The sequence below is a fragment of the Lithobates pipiens genome, unplaced genomic scaffold, assembly GCF_037356315.1.
Source record: "Lithobates pipiens isolate NorthernLeopardFrog02 unplaced genomic scaffold, aLitPip1_a1.2 Scaffold_19, whole genome shotgun sequence".
Lineage (NCBI taxonomy): Eukaryota > Metazoa > Chordata > Amphibia > Anura > Ranidae > Lithobates > Lithobates pipiens.
The window spans coordinates 281,378,686-281,393,702 of record NW_027507764.1 but is presented as its reverse complement, the minus strand read 5'-3'; the positions used below and the strand labels follow the sequence as shown (position 1 = coordinate 281,393,702).

Here is a 15,017-nt window from a genome sequence, read left to right as displayed (position 1 = left end):
TTTGCACTGTCCACTTTTAGTTAATCAACCCCTATAGAATGCCTCTTCCTACAGCTACATGTTATGAAGAGGTGTGAGCAGGTTTAGAGATGCGGAGCTAGCAGGGCATTATTATGGCCTATGTGTGATAAGGAGTGGTCATGCTAGCTAGTGAAGTGATAAATTTAAATGAATGTATTCAAATAAGTTGGTGACCAGATTGATAAAGGCTAAAGTACACGTTTTGCCACTGAGGTAAAATAATCAGATGTGCTACAGAAGTTTACAATGTACATTTGTGCATTTAGGCAAATGCGGCATCCAAACTTTTTTTTTTACCTCACAAGCCAAAGAAAAAGCAATAGCTTTAGAGCCAAACCAATAAGTATGATGCACATTGTCGTGAAAAAACGTTGGGTCAAAAAAAAAAAAGAAAACGTATCAAAAGCAGCATAGGTTCAGACAGGTGCATAATAGGGTTTTCAGAGCAGGTGTGGGATGGGAGTCTTGCGAGTTGATGCTAGTAGTGTTTAAAATGTTCATTTCAGATTATGCTTTAATAAACCATAAACAGTAATTGCTGGTGGTAGCAAAACACACAAGGCACATCAATACCAAAAGCACTGCTATTAAGTTGACAAATTAAGTCATTTTATTTCTTAATAGGGGGAAGGACACACAGTATAAGAAATCCAAGCTGTATCACACAATGACTCCACTAAGTGGACTGGACTTCTGCACAAAAAGCTACTTTGGCAGCTTTTCACTCCTCTGTTTCACCAGGACGTCTTATGTCATCAATCTTCAAAATCATTTTCACAACTTGTGTAGCCAACGAAATCTGCTGTTTTTTTCCAATTAGTGTTTCTATGACATGCTGCTGCTTCATATCTAAATAACAAAGAAATATACATTTATACAACTTTAACCATTTAAGGACCGGGCCTCTTTTTCAGACTCAGTGTTTAAAACAGTTTTTTTTTTGCTAGAAAATTATTTAGAACCCACAAACACATTTTTTTCTCTAACACCCTAGAGAAATAAATGGTGGTTGTTGCAATACTTTGTCACACCATATTTGCACAGCGGTCTTACAAGCGCACTTTTTAAAAACACTTTTTTGAATAAATAAAAAAAATAAGACAACAGTAAAGTTAGCTCAAAAGGTAATCAATCAGCAGGAAACTTCACTCTGATTATGACACAAATAATGGAAGCAAACCCTGCAATAAAAAGCGCTGCAAACTATGCAACCAGATCAATCTATCCAAAAGTGTCACACACACACACACACACACACACAAACGGGACCTTCAATATCATGGGATCTTACAACTGTACCTCCAGCAATGTTGTGTACCTCATCCAATGCAAAAGGTGCAGCAAAGGATCTTATGTTGGTGAAACAGGACAGAAGTTGCAAACGAGGATGAATTTACACAGACATACCATCCAGGAACATAAAGAAGACAGTTTATGTACACCTGTGGGACATCACTTCTCACAACTGGACCACACTATAGAAGACCTCAATGTTTTTGTTCTTAAAGGGAATTTCAGAACTATCCAGGAAAGGAAAACCTTTGAACTAAGAATGATAATTCTTTTTGACACAAAAAATTATGACCTGAATTTAGATATAGGTTTCCTTACTCATTATACCAAAGTTTTACAACCCCCTCTGTGACTAGCAACCCCCCCTCCATTCCATAGCTCTCCATCTGTCTTATCTCACTAACTCTTCTCTTATCTTTATTGCCATTGATTTGTATGTGTTTTTTTTGTTGTTTTTTTTCTCTTTTTTTTCCTCTTTCCCTCAGAGGTGCTTTTTTTTGTTTTGTTTTTACATTCTGCTTAAAAATTTGTAAATCAGTACTGCTTGGACCTTGAAGGGGACATACCCGAAAGCTTGTCCTGAAAAATTGTATGTTAGTGCAAATAAAAAAAGTATCACGGACAGTACTCATATTTTTAAACAATAATGTTATGCCGAGTAAATTGATACCCAACATGTCATGCTTCAAAATTACGCCTGCTCGTGGAATGGCGATAAACGTTTATCCTTACAAATCTCCATAGGTGACATTTACAAAAAAATTGGATTTTTAAAAACGCTTACCTGTAAAATCCTTTTCTTTGATGTACATCAGGGTACACACAGCCATAGTAGTTACTGTGTGGGTTATATCGGACAGACAGGTGCTGGACACTTGCATGTCCCTAAGGCGTGTACTTCCCTCATATAACCCCTCCCATTACTGGGAGTCCTTAGTTTTGTAGCCAAGCAATACAAGTGTATAATAAGAAGGGAGGGACCTCTGTCTCCTGATTTACATCAAAATGATTTTTACAGGTAAGCTGTTTTAAAAATCCTATTTTCTTTTTACATCAGGGGACACGGAGTCATAGTAGTTACTATGTGGGATGTCTGATAGCAATGGCAACTGAAGGGGGGGGGGGCACACATACAAAAAAACAGAAGGGCAGAGGACTCATACTGCAGCCTGCAGTATACTACGCCCAAAGGCAATATAATCAGGACCATTAATATCGATTTGATAAAATCTGATAAACATATGAACCGAAGACCAAGTCGCAGTCTTACAGATCTGAGCCATATAGGTCTGATGAAGCACCACCCAAGAGGCACTAATCGCCCTGGATGAGTGTGCTCTTAATGAAAAGGAAGCATTTTCTTTAGGCTGAAGCTTGAATAATCACTTGACAAAACCATTTGTAAAATAGTGGACCTTGACGCTGCCTGTCCTCATTTTGGACCCTCTGGCAGTACAAACAAAATGTGTTTTGCAAACCTGTGCGGTCGCCGTTAAATGGACTCTGATCGCTTTTACTACATCGAGAATGTAGTGCCTTCTCTTCCCTGGATTAAGGCTCTGGGGAGAAAGGAGGAAGTATATCCTTTGTTTAAATGAAAACCTGTTACCACTTTTTAGGATGAGGACATAAAACAACCTCATCCTTATACATGATGAAATATGGCTCTTACAAGACAGAGCCGCTAGTTCTGATACTCTTCTAGCAGAAGAAATGGCAACCAGAAAAGATTAACTTTCTTGTCAAACGAACAAAGGAAATTTCTCCCAAGCTAATGGCTGATTCAGCAAAGCTGATAAGACCAATTTTAAATCCCAAGGATTTAGAGGTGCCTTGATAGGGGGAATAAACCGTGTTATCCCCTGAATAAGTTATGCACCAAGAGTGGGAAGCAAGGGGCCATAGGAAAAAATGATAAGGCTGGGATCTGGCTCTTAATAGAAGTCAAGGGCAGCTTAATTTCAAATCCCATATGCAGGACATCAGGAATCCTGCCTATGACATACTTCCTGGGGTGCCAACCCCTGAATCCACACCAACAAACATATGTCTTCCAGACTATAGTAAGCTATTCTGGAAGCCGGCTTCCTGGCATTAATCAAAGTAGACACTACCGAAGGAGATCACCCACGATCTTTTAGAGAGTGGGAGTCAACAGTCAGACCTGTTGAATTTTTTGTCCGTATGGTAGGATGAAATACCGGACCTTGTGCAAGGTGGTCTGGCTATAATGGCAGAGTCCAAAGGACTCCTACTGCCATCTTTATGATCTCAGTAAATCTTCTGGGACCCACTGGGGCGACCAGAATCACCTCCTTTCGTTCCTGCTTAAAGGGGTTCTGCACTCATAATCAAACATTTGATTCAAACATTCAAATCTCTTGCGGGGATCAGCGTCATTTCCTGCTGAAGCCCGCACTGTCTCCTGGGATCTCGTTGAAGTAATCCCAGGAGACATTGCGGCTAATGCACCCGACATCTCGCGAGATATCGGGTGCTACAGCCGACAGTGCGGGCTTCAGCAGGAAATTACGCTGATCCCCGCAAGAGACCGCCCATCGCCGCAGGGGTTTAAAATAAATTACTACAGATTACAAAAGGTAGGTGAATCCAAAAAAAAAAAAAAAAAAAAAAAAAAAAACAGGTGGCATTATGAAATATATGAACTAGAGGCAACAGAATGGGCAAATGTTTGATTATGAGTGCAGAACCCCTTTAATCCTACAGAGAAGGCCCTGAAGGAGCCGAACTGGAGGAAATGCATAGATCAGTGAAAACTGATCCCATGGGAAGACTAATGCTTCTGTTCCACCTGCCTTGTTCTCGACAAAGTTTACGACTTTGTTAATGAATCTGGACGAGAATAGGTCCAGGTCCGGAATACCCCATCTTCTGACATATCGTAAGGAAGATGTGGGGGGTTTAGAGATTACTCTCCCAAAAACAATTGTTGGCGACTCAAGTAGTACGCCTGAAAAATGAGAATTGCTGATAGGAAGGAGTGTTGTGTTCTGCCCAAGCTAGAACATTATTCACCTCCTTTTGGGCTGCATGACCTCTCGTGCCCCCCTGGTGATTGATGCAAGCCACCACAGTGGCCTTGTCAGACTGAATCCTGACAGGACAGTCCCGTAGTCTGATCGCCAAGATTCTAGGGCCAGATGTACCGCCTCAAACTTCCAAAAAAGTTCATAGGCAAGGCCCTCTAACCTGGACCATCTACCCGGACAGAATCTTCTTCCAGGGCTGCTCCACAGCCTAGAAGGCTGGCATCTGTTAACACCTTCCAGGATAAAGATTTTCCCTTTTGCTGGCAAACAACCACCAATTTAGGCTCTATGTCGGGAGCCAATCGTATTGGAAACAAACAAGGCCTGAATTTTTATTCCAGACCATCAGGATGGTATCTTGAAGCAGTCTGAGTAAAACTGCGTGTAAGGGACGCCTTGAAGGAGGCCATTTCCCCTAAAAATCTCCTGCACAGCTGAAGGAACTTTCCTTTGTTTTGACAAGTTGAATTTTGTCCTATAATGGAAAATGATTGTCTGGGTTAAGAATACCTTCTTCTGTATGGTATCTATATCCAGCCCCCAATTACTGTAATCTTGATGGTTTTAAGGAGAATCTTCCTAGGTTGAGAATCCAACCTAGAGATTTCAGGTATTTACGGCCGAGATCAGACTCTGGTTTTAGACCCGAGACTGAATGATCTATTAAAAGTAGATCTTCTAATAGGCTAGGACCGCCATTGCCTTGAGCCCTTAACCTGGCAGAGGAGGTGCCAGAATCTTTCAGAACAGTCATGGTGCTGTGGCTAAGCCGACTAGCAGGGCCACAACTGAAAAACGAGAGTTAGACTTACCGGTAACTCTGTTTCTAGGAGTCGTCCAGGACAGCACTAGAGATATAGGCTCCACCTCCAGAGGCAGGAAACACAAACCAGATCTTTAAAGGGCGGTCTCCGTCCCTTCCCCTTCAGTCTTGTAAACGAGAACTTCCCCGGAAACGGCTTCTGTAACGACAAAAACACTTGTCCAGCATTATAACAGCATATAGGGAGGGAATCCATGCTGTCCTGGACGACTCCTAGAAACAGAGTTACCGGTAAGTCTAACTCTCGTTTTCTCTAGTCGTCTGTCCAGGACAGCACTAGAGAGGATCAACGAGAACTTACCAGATTAGGGGGGGACTACCGCTTGAAGGACCTTTCTCCCAAACGCCTGGTCTTGCGCTGAGATAAGGTCCAATCTGTAATGCTTCATAAACGACGAGTAGCTTGACCAAGTTGCTGCTCGACAAATTTGTTCTGGTGTTGCTCCAGCTCGCTCTGCCCATGAGGTCGATAGTGCCCGTGTGGAGTGAGCCATGGGGGAAAGGACATTCCATTTTTATTCCTTTGTAGGCTTCTACAATAACTTGCTTGATCCACCTTGCAATTGTATTATTTGAAGCTTGTGACCCCAATTTTTTACCCGCATGTAAAACAAATAATGCATCTGATTTTCTAATGTTTTTTGACATCTCCAGATATTGTAAGACACAGGCTCTCACATCCAGTTGGCTAAACTCTACCTCCTTAGGATTAGTGGGAGACCCACAGAATGAAGGCAAAACAATTTCCTGTGTTCTGTGGAACTTTGTCACTACTTTGGGTAAAAACCCAGGGTCCATGCGCAACACCAGCCTATCCTCAAAAATTTGTAAAAACGGCTCTTTCACCGAAAGTGCCTGAAGCTCGCTGATGCGTCTGGCTGTGGAAATAGCCACTAGGAACACAGTTTTAAGCGTGATCCATCTCAAGGAAGGTTCTTCTTCCAGAGACTTTTTTACCCATCCCTGTAACACAATTGACAGGTCCCATTTGGGTAAAATTTTGAAAGGAACAGGTTTAATCCTGGTCAACCCCTTAAAGAACCTGCTAACTAGCGGGTCCACCGCCAGAGGTTGATCCAAAAAAACAGACAGGGCCGCAATTTGTACCTTTAAGGTACTAATGGCCAGTCCCTTATCCACACCGTCTTGTAAAAATTCCAAGACTGTCGGGATACTTAGACACCTTTTTAGTGTCCAACCATGAACCAAAAACTTTCCAGTACTTAACATAAATTGCTTGGGTTACCTTCTTTCTACTAGAAAGAAGTGTTTTAATTACCCTATCCGAGAGTCCCTTAGACTTCAAGAGACTCTCTTCAGACGCCAGGCCGATAACTTTAGGGTCTGCAGTTCTGGTAACAGAACTGGACCCTGGGACAGCAGATCCTCTCTCTCGGGCAGTATGAGGGGAGGCTCGTCTGTCAGGCCCAGCAGCATCGAGAACCATGGTCTCTTCGGCCAATACGGAACCACTAGTATCAATGTGGTCCGTTCCTGCAAAAATTTCCTCAGGACTAGAGGAATTAGCTTGAATGGGGGGGAAGGCGTAGCAAATGTGAAATGCCCAGCTTTGTGCCAAAGCGTCTATCCCTTTTGCCCCTGCCTCCCTCTCTAGGGAGAAGTATACTGGGACCTGGGTGTTCGCTTTCCTGGCGAACAAGTCCACTTCCGGAAGACCCCATTTGCGCACTAACAGCTGGAAAATCTCCCTGTTTAGTGACCATTCTGATTCGTACACCCGGTGTCGACTCAGAAAGTCTGCCAGGTGGTTGTCCACCCCCTTTAGATGGACCGCTGAAACCGATTTTAGGTTTTCTTCTGCCCAATGCATGATCGTACTTGTTAGCTTGATCAAGGACGGGCATCTTGTTCCTCCCTGCTTGTTTAGGTAGGAAACCGCCACTATACTGTCCGAGAGGACCTGTACATGGTGGTCCTTCAGATCCCTGGCAAACGCCCTTAAGGCTTCCCAGACTGCCTGCAACTCACTCCAATTGGCCGACCTCTGGGACTGTCTTCCCCCAGCATCCTTGGGCTACTTTCGACCCCAAGTGTGCCCCCCCAGCCCCAAGCACTGGCATCCATGGTGATGCGAACAGACACTGGAGGAGACCACCATAGACCCCGTACTAGGTTTTCCTCTCTCTTCCACCACCAAAGAGACCTTTTGGTCTTTGAGGATAGATGGATAGTCCCGTCCAGGGACTCGTGTCCCGTCCCAGCTGCTCAGAATATTGGCCTGGAGACACCTGAAATGAGCTCTTGCCCAAGGAACTGCAGGGATTGTTGCCACTAATAGGCCCAACCCTGCCATAGCTGACCGGATGGAAATTGATTGGACTGCAAGAAGGTTACCATCTCTTTCACCTTTTCCACTTTTTCCCCTGTGAGGAAGACTTTCTGTGACACTGAATCCACCAGAAAACCTAGATACTGTATGGCCTGTGTTGGTATCAGGTGCGACTTTTCTTGGTTTATCAACCACCCCAGCCTTTTTAGGCAAGAGATAGCTACCCTCAGATCTCCCTGCAGTTGGAGCTTTGAGGGGGCAAAGAATAAAAGGTCGTCCAAGTACGGTATGACAGCGATCCCTTTCAGTCTTAGGGGAGCCAATGCTTCTGCCAGGACCTTGGTGAATATCCTGGGGGAAGAAGACAGACCGAATGGCAGAGCCCTGAATTGGAGGCATCGAATCTGACTTCCCCAAAGAATCGCTATCCTCAAATACTTTTGAGAGTCTTCTCGAATCGGGATGTGTAGATACGCGTCCCTTAGATCGAGAGAGGCCATGAAACAATTTGGAGGGAGTACTGATCTCACTGTAAAAATTGTTTCCATCCGGAATTTCTTGTAAGTTACCCACTTGTTCAGTAACTTCAGATTCAAGATCAACCGGAATTTGCCTGACGGTTTCCTTACTACAAACACGTGTGAATAGAAACCGTGATTTATTTCCTGTGGCGGAACTGGCACTAGAACCCTCTGATCTATTAAATCGCCAATTTGCGACAGCAAAGCTGTCGCTTTCTGGGGGTCTTTGGGAGGCTTGGTCAGACACATCCTTGCAGGTGGGATGTGTTTGAACTGTATTTTGTAACCCTCCCTGATGATCCTCAGAATAAAAGGATTTGGGGTAGCGTATTCCCACTGTGGGAGGAACCGCCCCAGTCTCCCCCCCACAGGAACCGCGTCACTGGGATTTAGTGGTTTTTTTAGAAGAGGAAAAGAGATTGCTTTTCTGTTTTCCTCCCATCCACTGTTTCTTAGGGGTTGACTCCTTAGAGGTCTGTCTTTGTGACTGTCCCTGCCTTTGAGGACGAAAAAAGCGTTTACCTGTAGTCTTTTTAGATTTGACAGGAAAGGCCTTCTTGTCCGCAGTACGGTCCAGGACTTTCTCAAGGTCCTGCCCGAACAAAAGGTCTCCCTCAAAGGGGATGCCACATAACCTCACTTTTGAGGCCGAGTCTCCCGACCAAGACTTCAGCCAAAGTGCCCTGCGAGATGAATTTACGAGGGCAGCGGTCCTGGCTGACAATTTAACAGACTCCGCAGAGGCATCTGCTATATAACCTGCTGCTTTATGTAGCATAGGAAGGGAATCCAGAATTTCCTTTCTGGAGGTACCCCCTTCCAAATGGCCTTGTAATTGTTCCAGCCAGACCTCCAAGTTGCGAGCCACTATTGTCGTGGCCATTGCAGGTTTTAAGTTATTCATGGTTACTTCCCATGACCTCTTTAATAGTACCTCCATCCTTTTATCCATGGGTTCCTTTAGAACACCCATGTCCTCAAAGGCGAGATCTGTTGACTTTGCACACTGGGAAAAAGCTGCGTCTACCTTGGGCACTTTATTCCAAACACAAGAGGGGTCCTCGCTGAAGGGGAATCTCCGCTTCATGCTTTTAGGGAAAAATAACTCTCTGGCTCCTCCCACTCTTTTTTGATTGAATCTATCAGTGTGCTATGAACCGGAAAGACCCTAACTGAATCTGTTTTTAGGGTCTGATACATCCGGTCATGCAAGGACAGGGAGACTGGCTCCTCTGATTTCGAGCGCCTCATAAATTACCCCCAGTAAGGCATCAACCTCCTCGAGTGAGAGCCTGTATCTGGGAGAGCTTGACCCTTGAACAGGAACATCTCTGGATGATGTCGCCTCACTTAGGCCATCCAGAGAATCAAGTTCCTCCTCCTCTGATTCGTCACCTTCTACTGGGGTGGAAGCAGAGGGAACTGCGGCTGTTTTTGGGGTTTCAAGGTTCGCTAACATTGCTTTGGTGGACTCAATTTCTTTCTGTACTCCAGAAATCAAATCCTTACAAGCTCCCGTAGCTTCCTTATAGACCAATTTGTCTATGCATGGTTTACAAAGGGGCTTAGACCATCCTTCTTTTAATTTACTCATACATGAAGGACATCTCTTCTTCCCCCCTGACCTCTCTGGTTCTTTGGGCAGAGCCTAAGACAAGAGAAGGAGAGAAGAAGGAAGGGAAAAAAAACAGACAAGCCAACGTCCGTGAAACCTTTAGCAAAATAGGACGCCTTCACCAAACACCTATGTGCACCCCACCAACCGCTAACAGGATTCGCAAGACTCTTTAGTCCGGATCCTGTTTGAGAGAGGGAGGGAGGAAAAATACACCTGGACCATGTCAGAATGCCTTTGCATTGATTAGTCCATTACTCCCCCCCCCCCCCTCTCTCTCCCAGCCCTGTAGGTACAAGACACCTCTGTGTTTGCCTACCTGAGCTGGTTCGGCTCCACTGCCACTCTCCACTGCATCCATATTCGATCGGAACACGCCTAACCGCCTGGAGGCTTCCCTTCGTAAGCGATGCAGCACGAACGCTTTGTGGCTGCGGCTTTTTAAAATAGCCGCCAAGGTCCCGAACGTCCACGCTCGCCGCGCGACCCGGAACCGGTAGTGGATTGCCGGAAGTCCTCTATCCTCCTCCTGTGTTCCACAGGCCGGAACTCGATGCCTGTGCCCGCCCCCCACCTGACTTTGCGCCCAATTTTTAACCTATTGTCAGGTGGGGAAACGAACGCCCTCCCCGGGCTTCAGAAGGAGAACGCCGGTTCGAAGCTGCAGTCAACCCGACCGGAGGACTTCAAACGTCCGTTTACCAACAGGTACCCAGAACTCCTTCCCCATCTCTTATGGGCTATCCCACCGTCAGGGGAAGGAGAGCTCCTGATCCAGCCTCCTCCTCCGGTGGAGGAAACACAAAGACTGAAGGGGAAGGGACGGAGACCGCCCTTTAAAGATCTGGTTTGTGTTTCCTGCCTCTGGAGGTGGAGCCTATCTCTCTAGTGCTGTCCTGGACAGACGACTAGAGAAAATTGTATTTTATATTTCAAACCGCAGAAATTTCTGGTAAGCGGGGAACTTTGGCACATGGAGATACGCATCTTCCCTCCTTGCAGGATGGACACAGCCAATCGAATTATGAAAGGATCAGATGTTTAAGTGCTGATTCAGATCTTCGAGATCTATAATGGGTCTTACCTCTCTGGTTCTGGAACCTTAAAAGGTTTGAGCCAAAAAAAAAAAACTGTTCCACTAAGGGAACCTCTGATATCAACTGGGATAACAGCTGATCCAGAGGCCAGAAAGACACTTTTTCTCTGGATCCTTAGGAACATTCTCAGAGGAGCCAAAAACTCTTGCATAAAGACTGCCCCATCAGCAGCCCAAATAGGGAACCGAACCCTCAGATCAAAAGCCGACAGCCATCCAGGCTCTCAAAACTAGTCGTAACCTAGAGAAAAAATTGCAGAAATCCCTCTGCTCTTGACATTGTTCCTGCCAGATTTTGAGAATTGCAGGACTTTTCTCCCTTACCCAAACGAGTGGGGGTGCTCCTTCATGAGAAGGCTTTAGCATTCTGCTTTGTGGGCTTTCTGCACCCATGATCCTGGTGCTGCCCTTGGGGACTTTCCCTTGAACCTGACGACAGACCATCGAGACTGCCTAGAGGCAGATGCCCCAGGCATAGGAGAGGCAGCACGATAAAAAGGAGAAAATGTTTGAACCTCTTTTTACTGGTAAAGAGAGCTTTACCCTTTTGGATGCACTTATCCACACTAGCCATACCCCCGGAAGGGAAAGAAACTGGCTAAGCTTTCACATGGTGCTTCGGCTGATTAATTTTTCAGCCACAGAACTCTGCGAGAATGCACTAGTCCAAGCATAAGCCATAAGGCTTAAACGATAGAGTCTTTCATAGCATCTACTGTGAGACCGTGCTAATCAGGCAGAATCTCGGGTATCTCCACACTGTTCCTCAACGTCCACACTTTTCAATGAGTTAGCGTGACTCAAAATGTGCTCCACCAAAATGGTGGAGCAGACATTAAAGGGTTAAAGGACTCGGATACACCAATTGCAGCAAGAACGGCAAAAGTCTTTAAAAGGAAGTTCCAACTTTAATTTGCTGGATCATTTAACATCAGTGCATTACCCAGCGGACATGTGAGACTCTGCTCACTGAGGTGACTGCAACATCAATTTCTGGAACCCCCCATTTCTTCATAGAAATGTTCCAATTCAGAATACTTAAGCCATGAATGAATAGGAAAAAAACATCCCCAGGTGGGGGAGGTTCAAATGGGGAAGAAAAAAAAAAAAAATAAAAAAAAAAAGAAAGGTAGATACCTCAACCCTTTTGTTACCTGCAGCAAAGGCTTTTAAGTAAGGGAGTAGACAAGCACCTGACTTGTGAGGCTACTCCTTCCCTGTTCGGATCCTCCGGAGAGGAAAAATGAGCATCTTCCAATATTTGGGAAGATCTACCTGATCCCCAGCCTCCTGCACCTCAACAAAAGGGCCCTGACGACTAGATAGGAATCTATGTTTAGTCTTACCGTGGAGAGACATGGCATACATCTTTCAAATTTTTAAATGGTAGAAGAAAAATAGGATTTTTGTACTCACCGTAAAATCCTTTTCTCGAATTCACCGATTGACACAGCTCCTCCTCACAAAATGGGTTGTCAGCCCCATCACTGGAGATTACTAGGCAAGTTGTAATACACTTCAGAACTTTTAGTTCCACCCAGGGGTAGGTCCCTAGGCTACAACCCCACAGCCTGCTCTAGCAGAACTCAGTACGTCAAGAAGCAGTATAACGTAAAGAGAAAAAGGAGGGGCGGGTGCTGTGTCGGCCGGTGAATTACAGAGAAAAGGATTTTACAGTGAGTACAAAAAATCCTATTTTCTCTTATATTCACCGAGCGACACCGCTCCTCTCTAACAAAATGGGAGGCCCCCAAGCAGTGCCAAATGAGGGGTGGGAAAAACAGCATAAAAACTTCATTCACCATAGCAAGTGGGAACTAGTGAAACTAAACCCACAAAAAAACTGTGGAAAAACACCACCACATAACCAGGTATCCTCAACAGGAGTTATCCCCAATGGCGCAACCATTTGCGAAAGTAATGCAACAGTGCATAACAGTACTGCGTTTTTAATCGAAAAACCAGGAAAAAATAGCAATCGCATGTAGATGAGCAACTACACGGCCGCCTGCAAAACTTTGCAGCAGAAACAGGCATCAGCCGATGCACTGACCTCTACCTTGTAGAACTTGGTAAACGTATGGACAGACGACCAGGTTGCCGCCTTACACACCTGAGCGAACGAAGTTTGGTGTCGGAAGGCCCAAGACGTTCCGATTGCCCTTGTAGAGTGGGCCGTTACCGGAAAGGGGGGCACCTGCCCCTTCAAGGCGTTGGCTTGTACTACAATCTGTCTGATCCACCTGGAAATGGTGGCCGACGAGACAGCCATACCCTTCTTTGGACCAGCCACCGAAACAAACAGTGAGTCTGCCTCCTGAAAGGGAGCCGTGGCATACAAACACATTCGGAGCCCTAACCACGTAGAGAGTGTGAAGGGCCACCTCTCTCTGGGGTGCTTCGGCTTAGGACACAATGATGGCAATACAATGTCATTGATATGAAAAGCCAAGACCATCTTCGGTAGAAAGGACAGTTGCAGACGCAACACCACCTTAGCCCTGTGGATGACCAGAGGAGGAGACTTGCCAGACAAGGCTGCCAATTCCGAAACCCTCCTGGCCGATGTGACAGCCACTAGAAAGACCACTTTCTGGTAGAGTCAACAGGGGAATCTCCCTGATATTTTCAAACAGCGTTTTTTGAAGCGCCGACAACACCAGGTTCAAATCCCATGGGGGTAACGGTGGGCGTACCGGAGGGACAACATGTTGTACCCCCTGAACGAAGGTACTCACTAAGGAGTGCGATGGCAGGAGTCGTTGGGGGGGGGGGGGGGGGGGGGGGAAAGACAGCCAAAGCTGAAATTTGCCCCTTGATGCTCAATGCCAATCTCTAGTCTACTCCTTTGCTGGAGAAACAGCAGGATCCTTGCTATGGAAAAGGAACGCGGATGCCACCCTTTCTCCTCAAACATGGAGATTAAGGCCTTGCAGGTACGATGGTATATCTTCTCAGAAGATTTCTGTGCCCTCAACATAGTTGGAATCATGGAGTCCGACAGACCCCGGTTCCTCAACACCTGGCTCTCAATAACCATGCCGTTAAAGCCAGCGATGGTAAAGCAGCATGAAAGATTGGACCTTGAGATAGGAGGTTCTCTCTCAATGGCAGTCGCCAGGGAGAGTCTGCCACCAGACGCACCAGGTCTGCGTACCAGGGTCGCCGAGGCCAATCTGGGCCAAGCAGGATTACTGGAATCCCCTCGGCTTTCACTCTGCGAAGCAGATGTGGCAACAGTTTCAGTGGAGGAAAGGCGTAGATCAACTGGTACTGATCCCACGGAGCTCTGGTCCTGGACACGAATCCTGGCACCTTCCGATTGAGACGGGAGGCCAATAGATCCACATCTGGTGTGCCCCACTTCAGGCACAGCAGCCTGAATATCTCTGGATGCAATGCCCATTCTCCTGGGTCCAGCATCTGTCGGCTCAGATAATCCATCTGCCAATTTTCCACCCCCGGGATGTAAATGGCCGACACCTGACGATCTGCCCACCGATGTATGCGAGCGACCTCCTGAGCAGCGGCTAAGCTCCTTGTTCCCCCTTCGTGATTTATGTACGTCACAGCCCTGGTGTTGTCCGACTGTATCCTGATCGGACGCCCTTGAAGGCTCATCGACCATGTGTGGAGGCACAGCCTGATCGCTCTCAATTCGAGCAGATTGATCGGCAACTTGGATTCTTCTGTCGACCAGAGGCCCTGAGCCGACTGAATCCCCATCCCCATTTTGGGCAGGGACCACTTTTTTGCACCTTTCTTCCCATGTACCGCCTCTATCTAGGCAACGAAGCAGAGGGCACAGGGGCAGCTGCTAGAGCACAAAAACGTGGTCCGGCTACAAGAAAATGGCCGCCGGTGTTCTCCATAGGGAATCACCAGGAAAATGGCTGCCAGAAGCCAGTCTGACCCTTGCCCATACTTAAAATGGCCACCGAACAGCGCTATGAGGGACTAGAGAGAACATGTGGCAGGCACAGTGCTGCACCAACACAGGGACATGACTACACAGGCATCCAGCGGGACCAAGCTGCAGGACCCAGCACAGCTGAAACCCCCAGGTGAGAGCCCAGGCGCACACACACATCGCCCAACACATGTACACCCGCCTCCTGGGGGGGGGGGCATTAGGGACAGGGGAGAGAAGAGAGGGGGTGAGCGGGGCCCCCGAATCAACCTACCAGGGAATTACCAGCTGCTCCACCCTGTCAGGCAGGGAGAGCTGTACTTAACAGTCCTGAAGCTGGGAGACATTCCACGGTAGTAAGCTCCAGTACAGGGAAGACTACTGGCCTCGGTATAATG

The 15,017-nt window shown here is 46.5% G+C and overlaps 1 protein-coding gene across 1 annotated transcript in view; it reads right to left on the bottom strand.

Annotated features, from left to right (window-relative positions):
* Window positions 1-608: 608 nt before the first annotated feature.
* CCT5 (chaperonin containing TCP1 subunit 5) overlaps window positions 609-15,017 on the bottom strand; it is a gene marked incomplete in the record, with an annotated part of 307,206 nt that continues 292,797 nt past the window's right edge. The window contains 1 exon segment of the mRNA XM_077491963.1: window positions 609-870. Coding sequence (XP_077348089.1) covers window positions 743-870 — 128 coding nt within the window.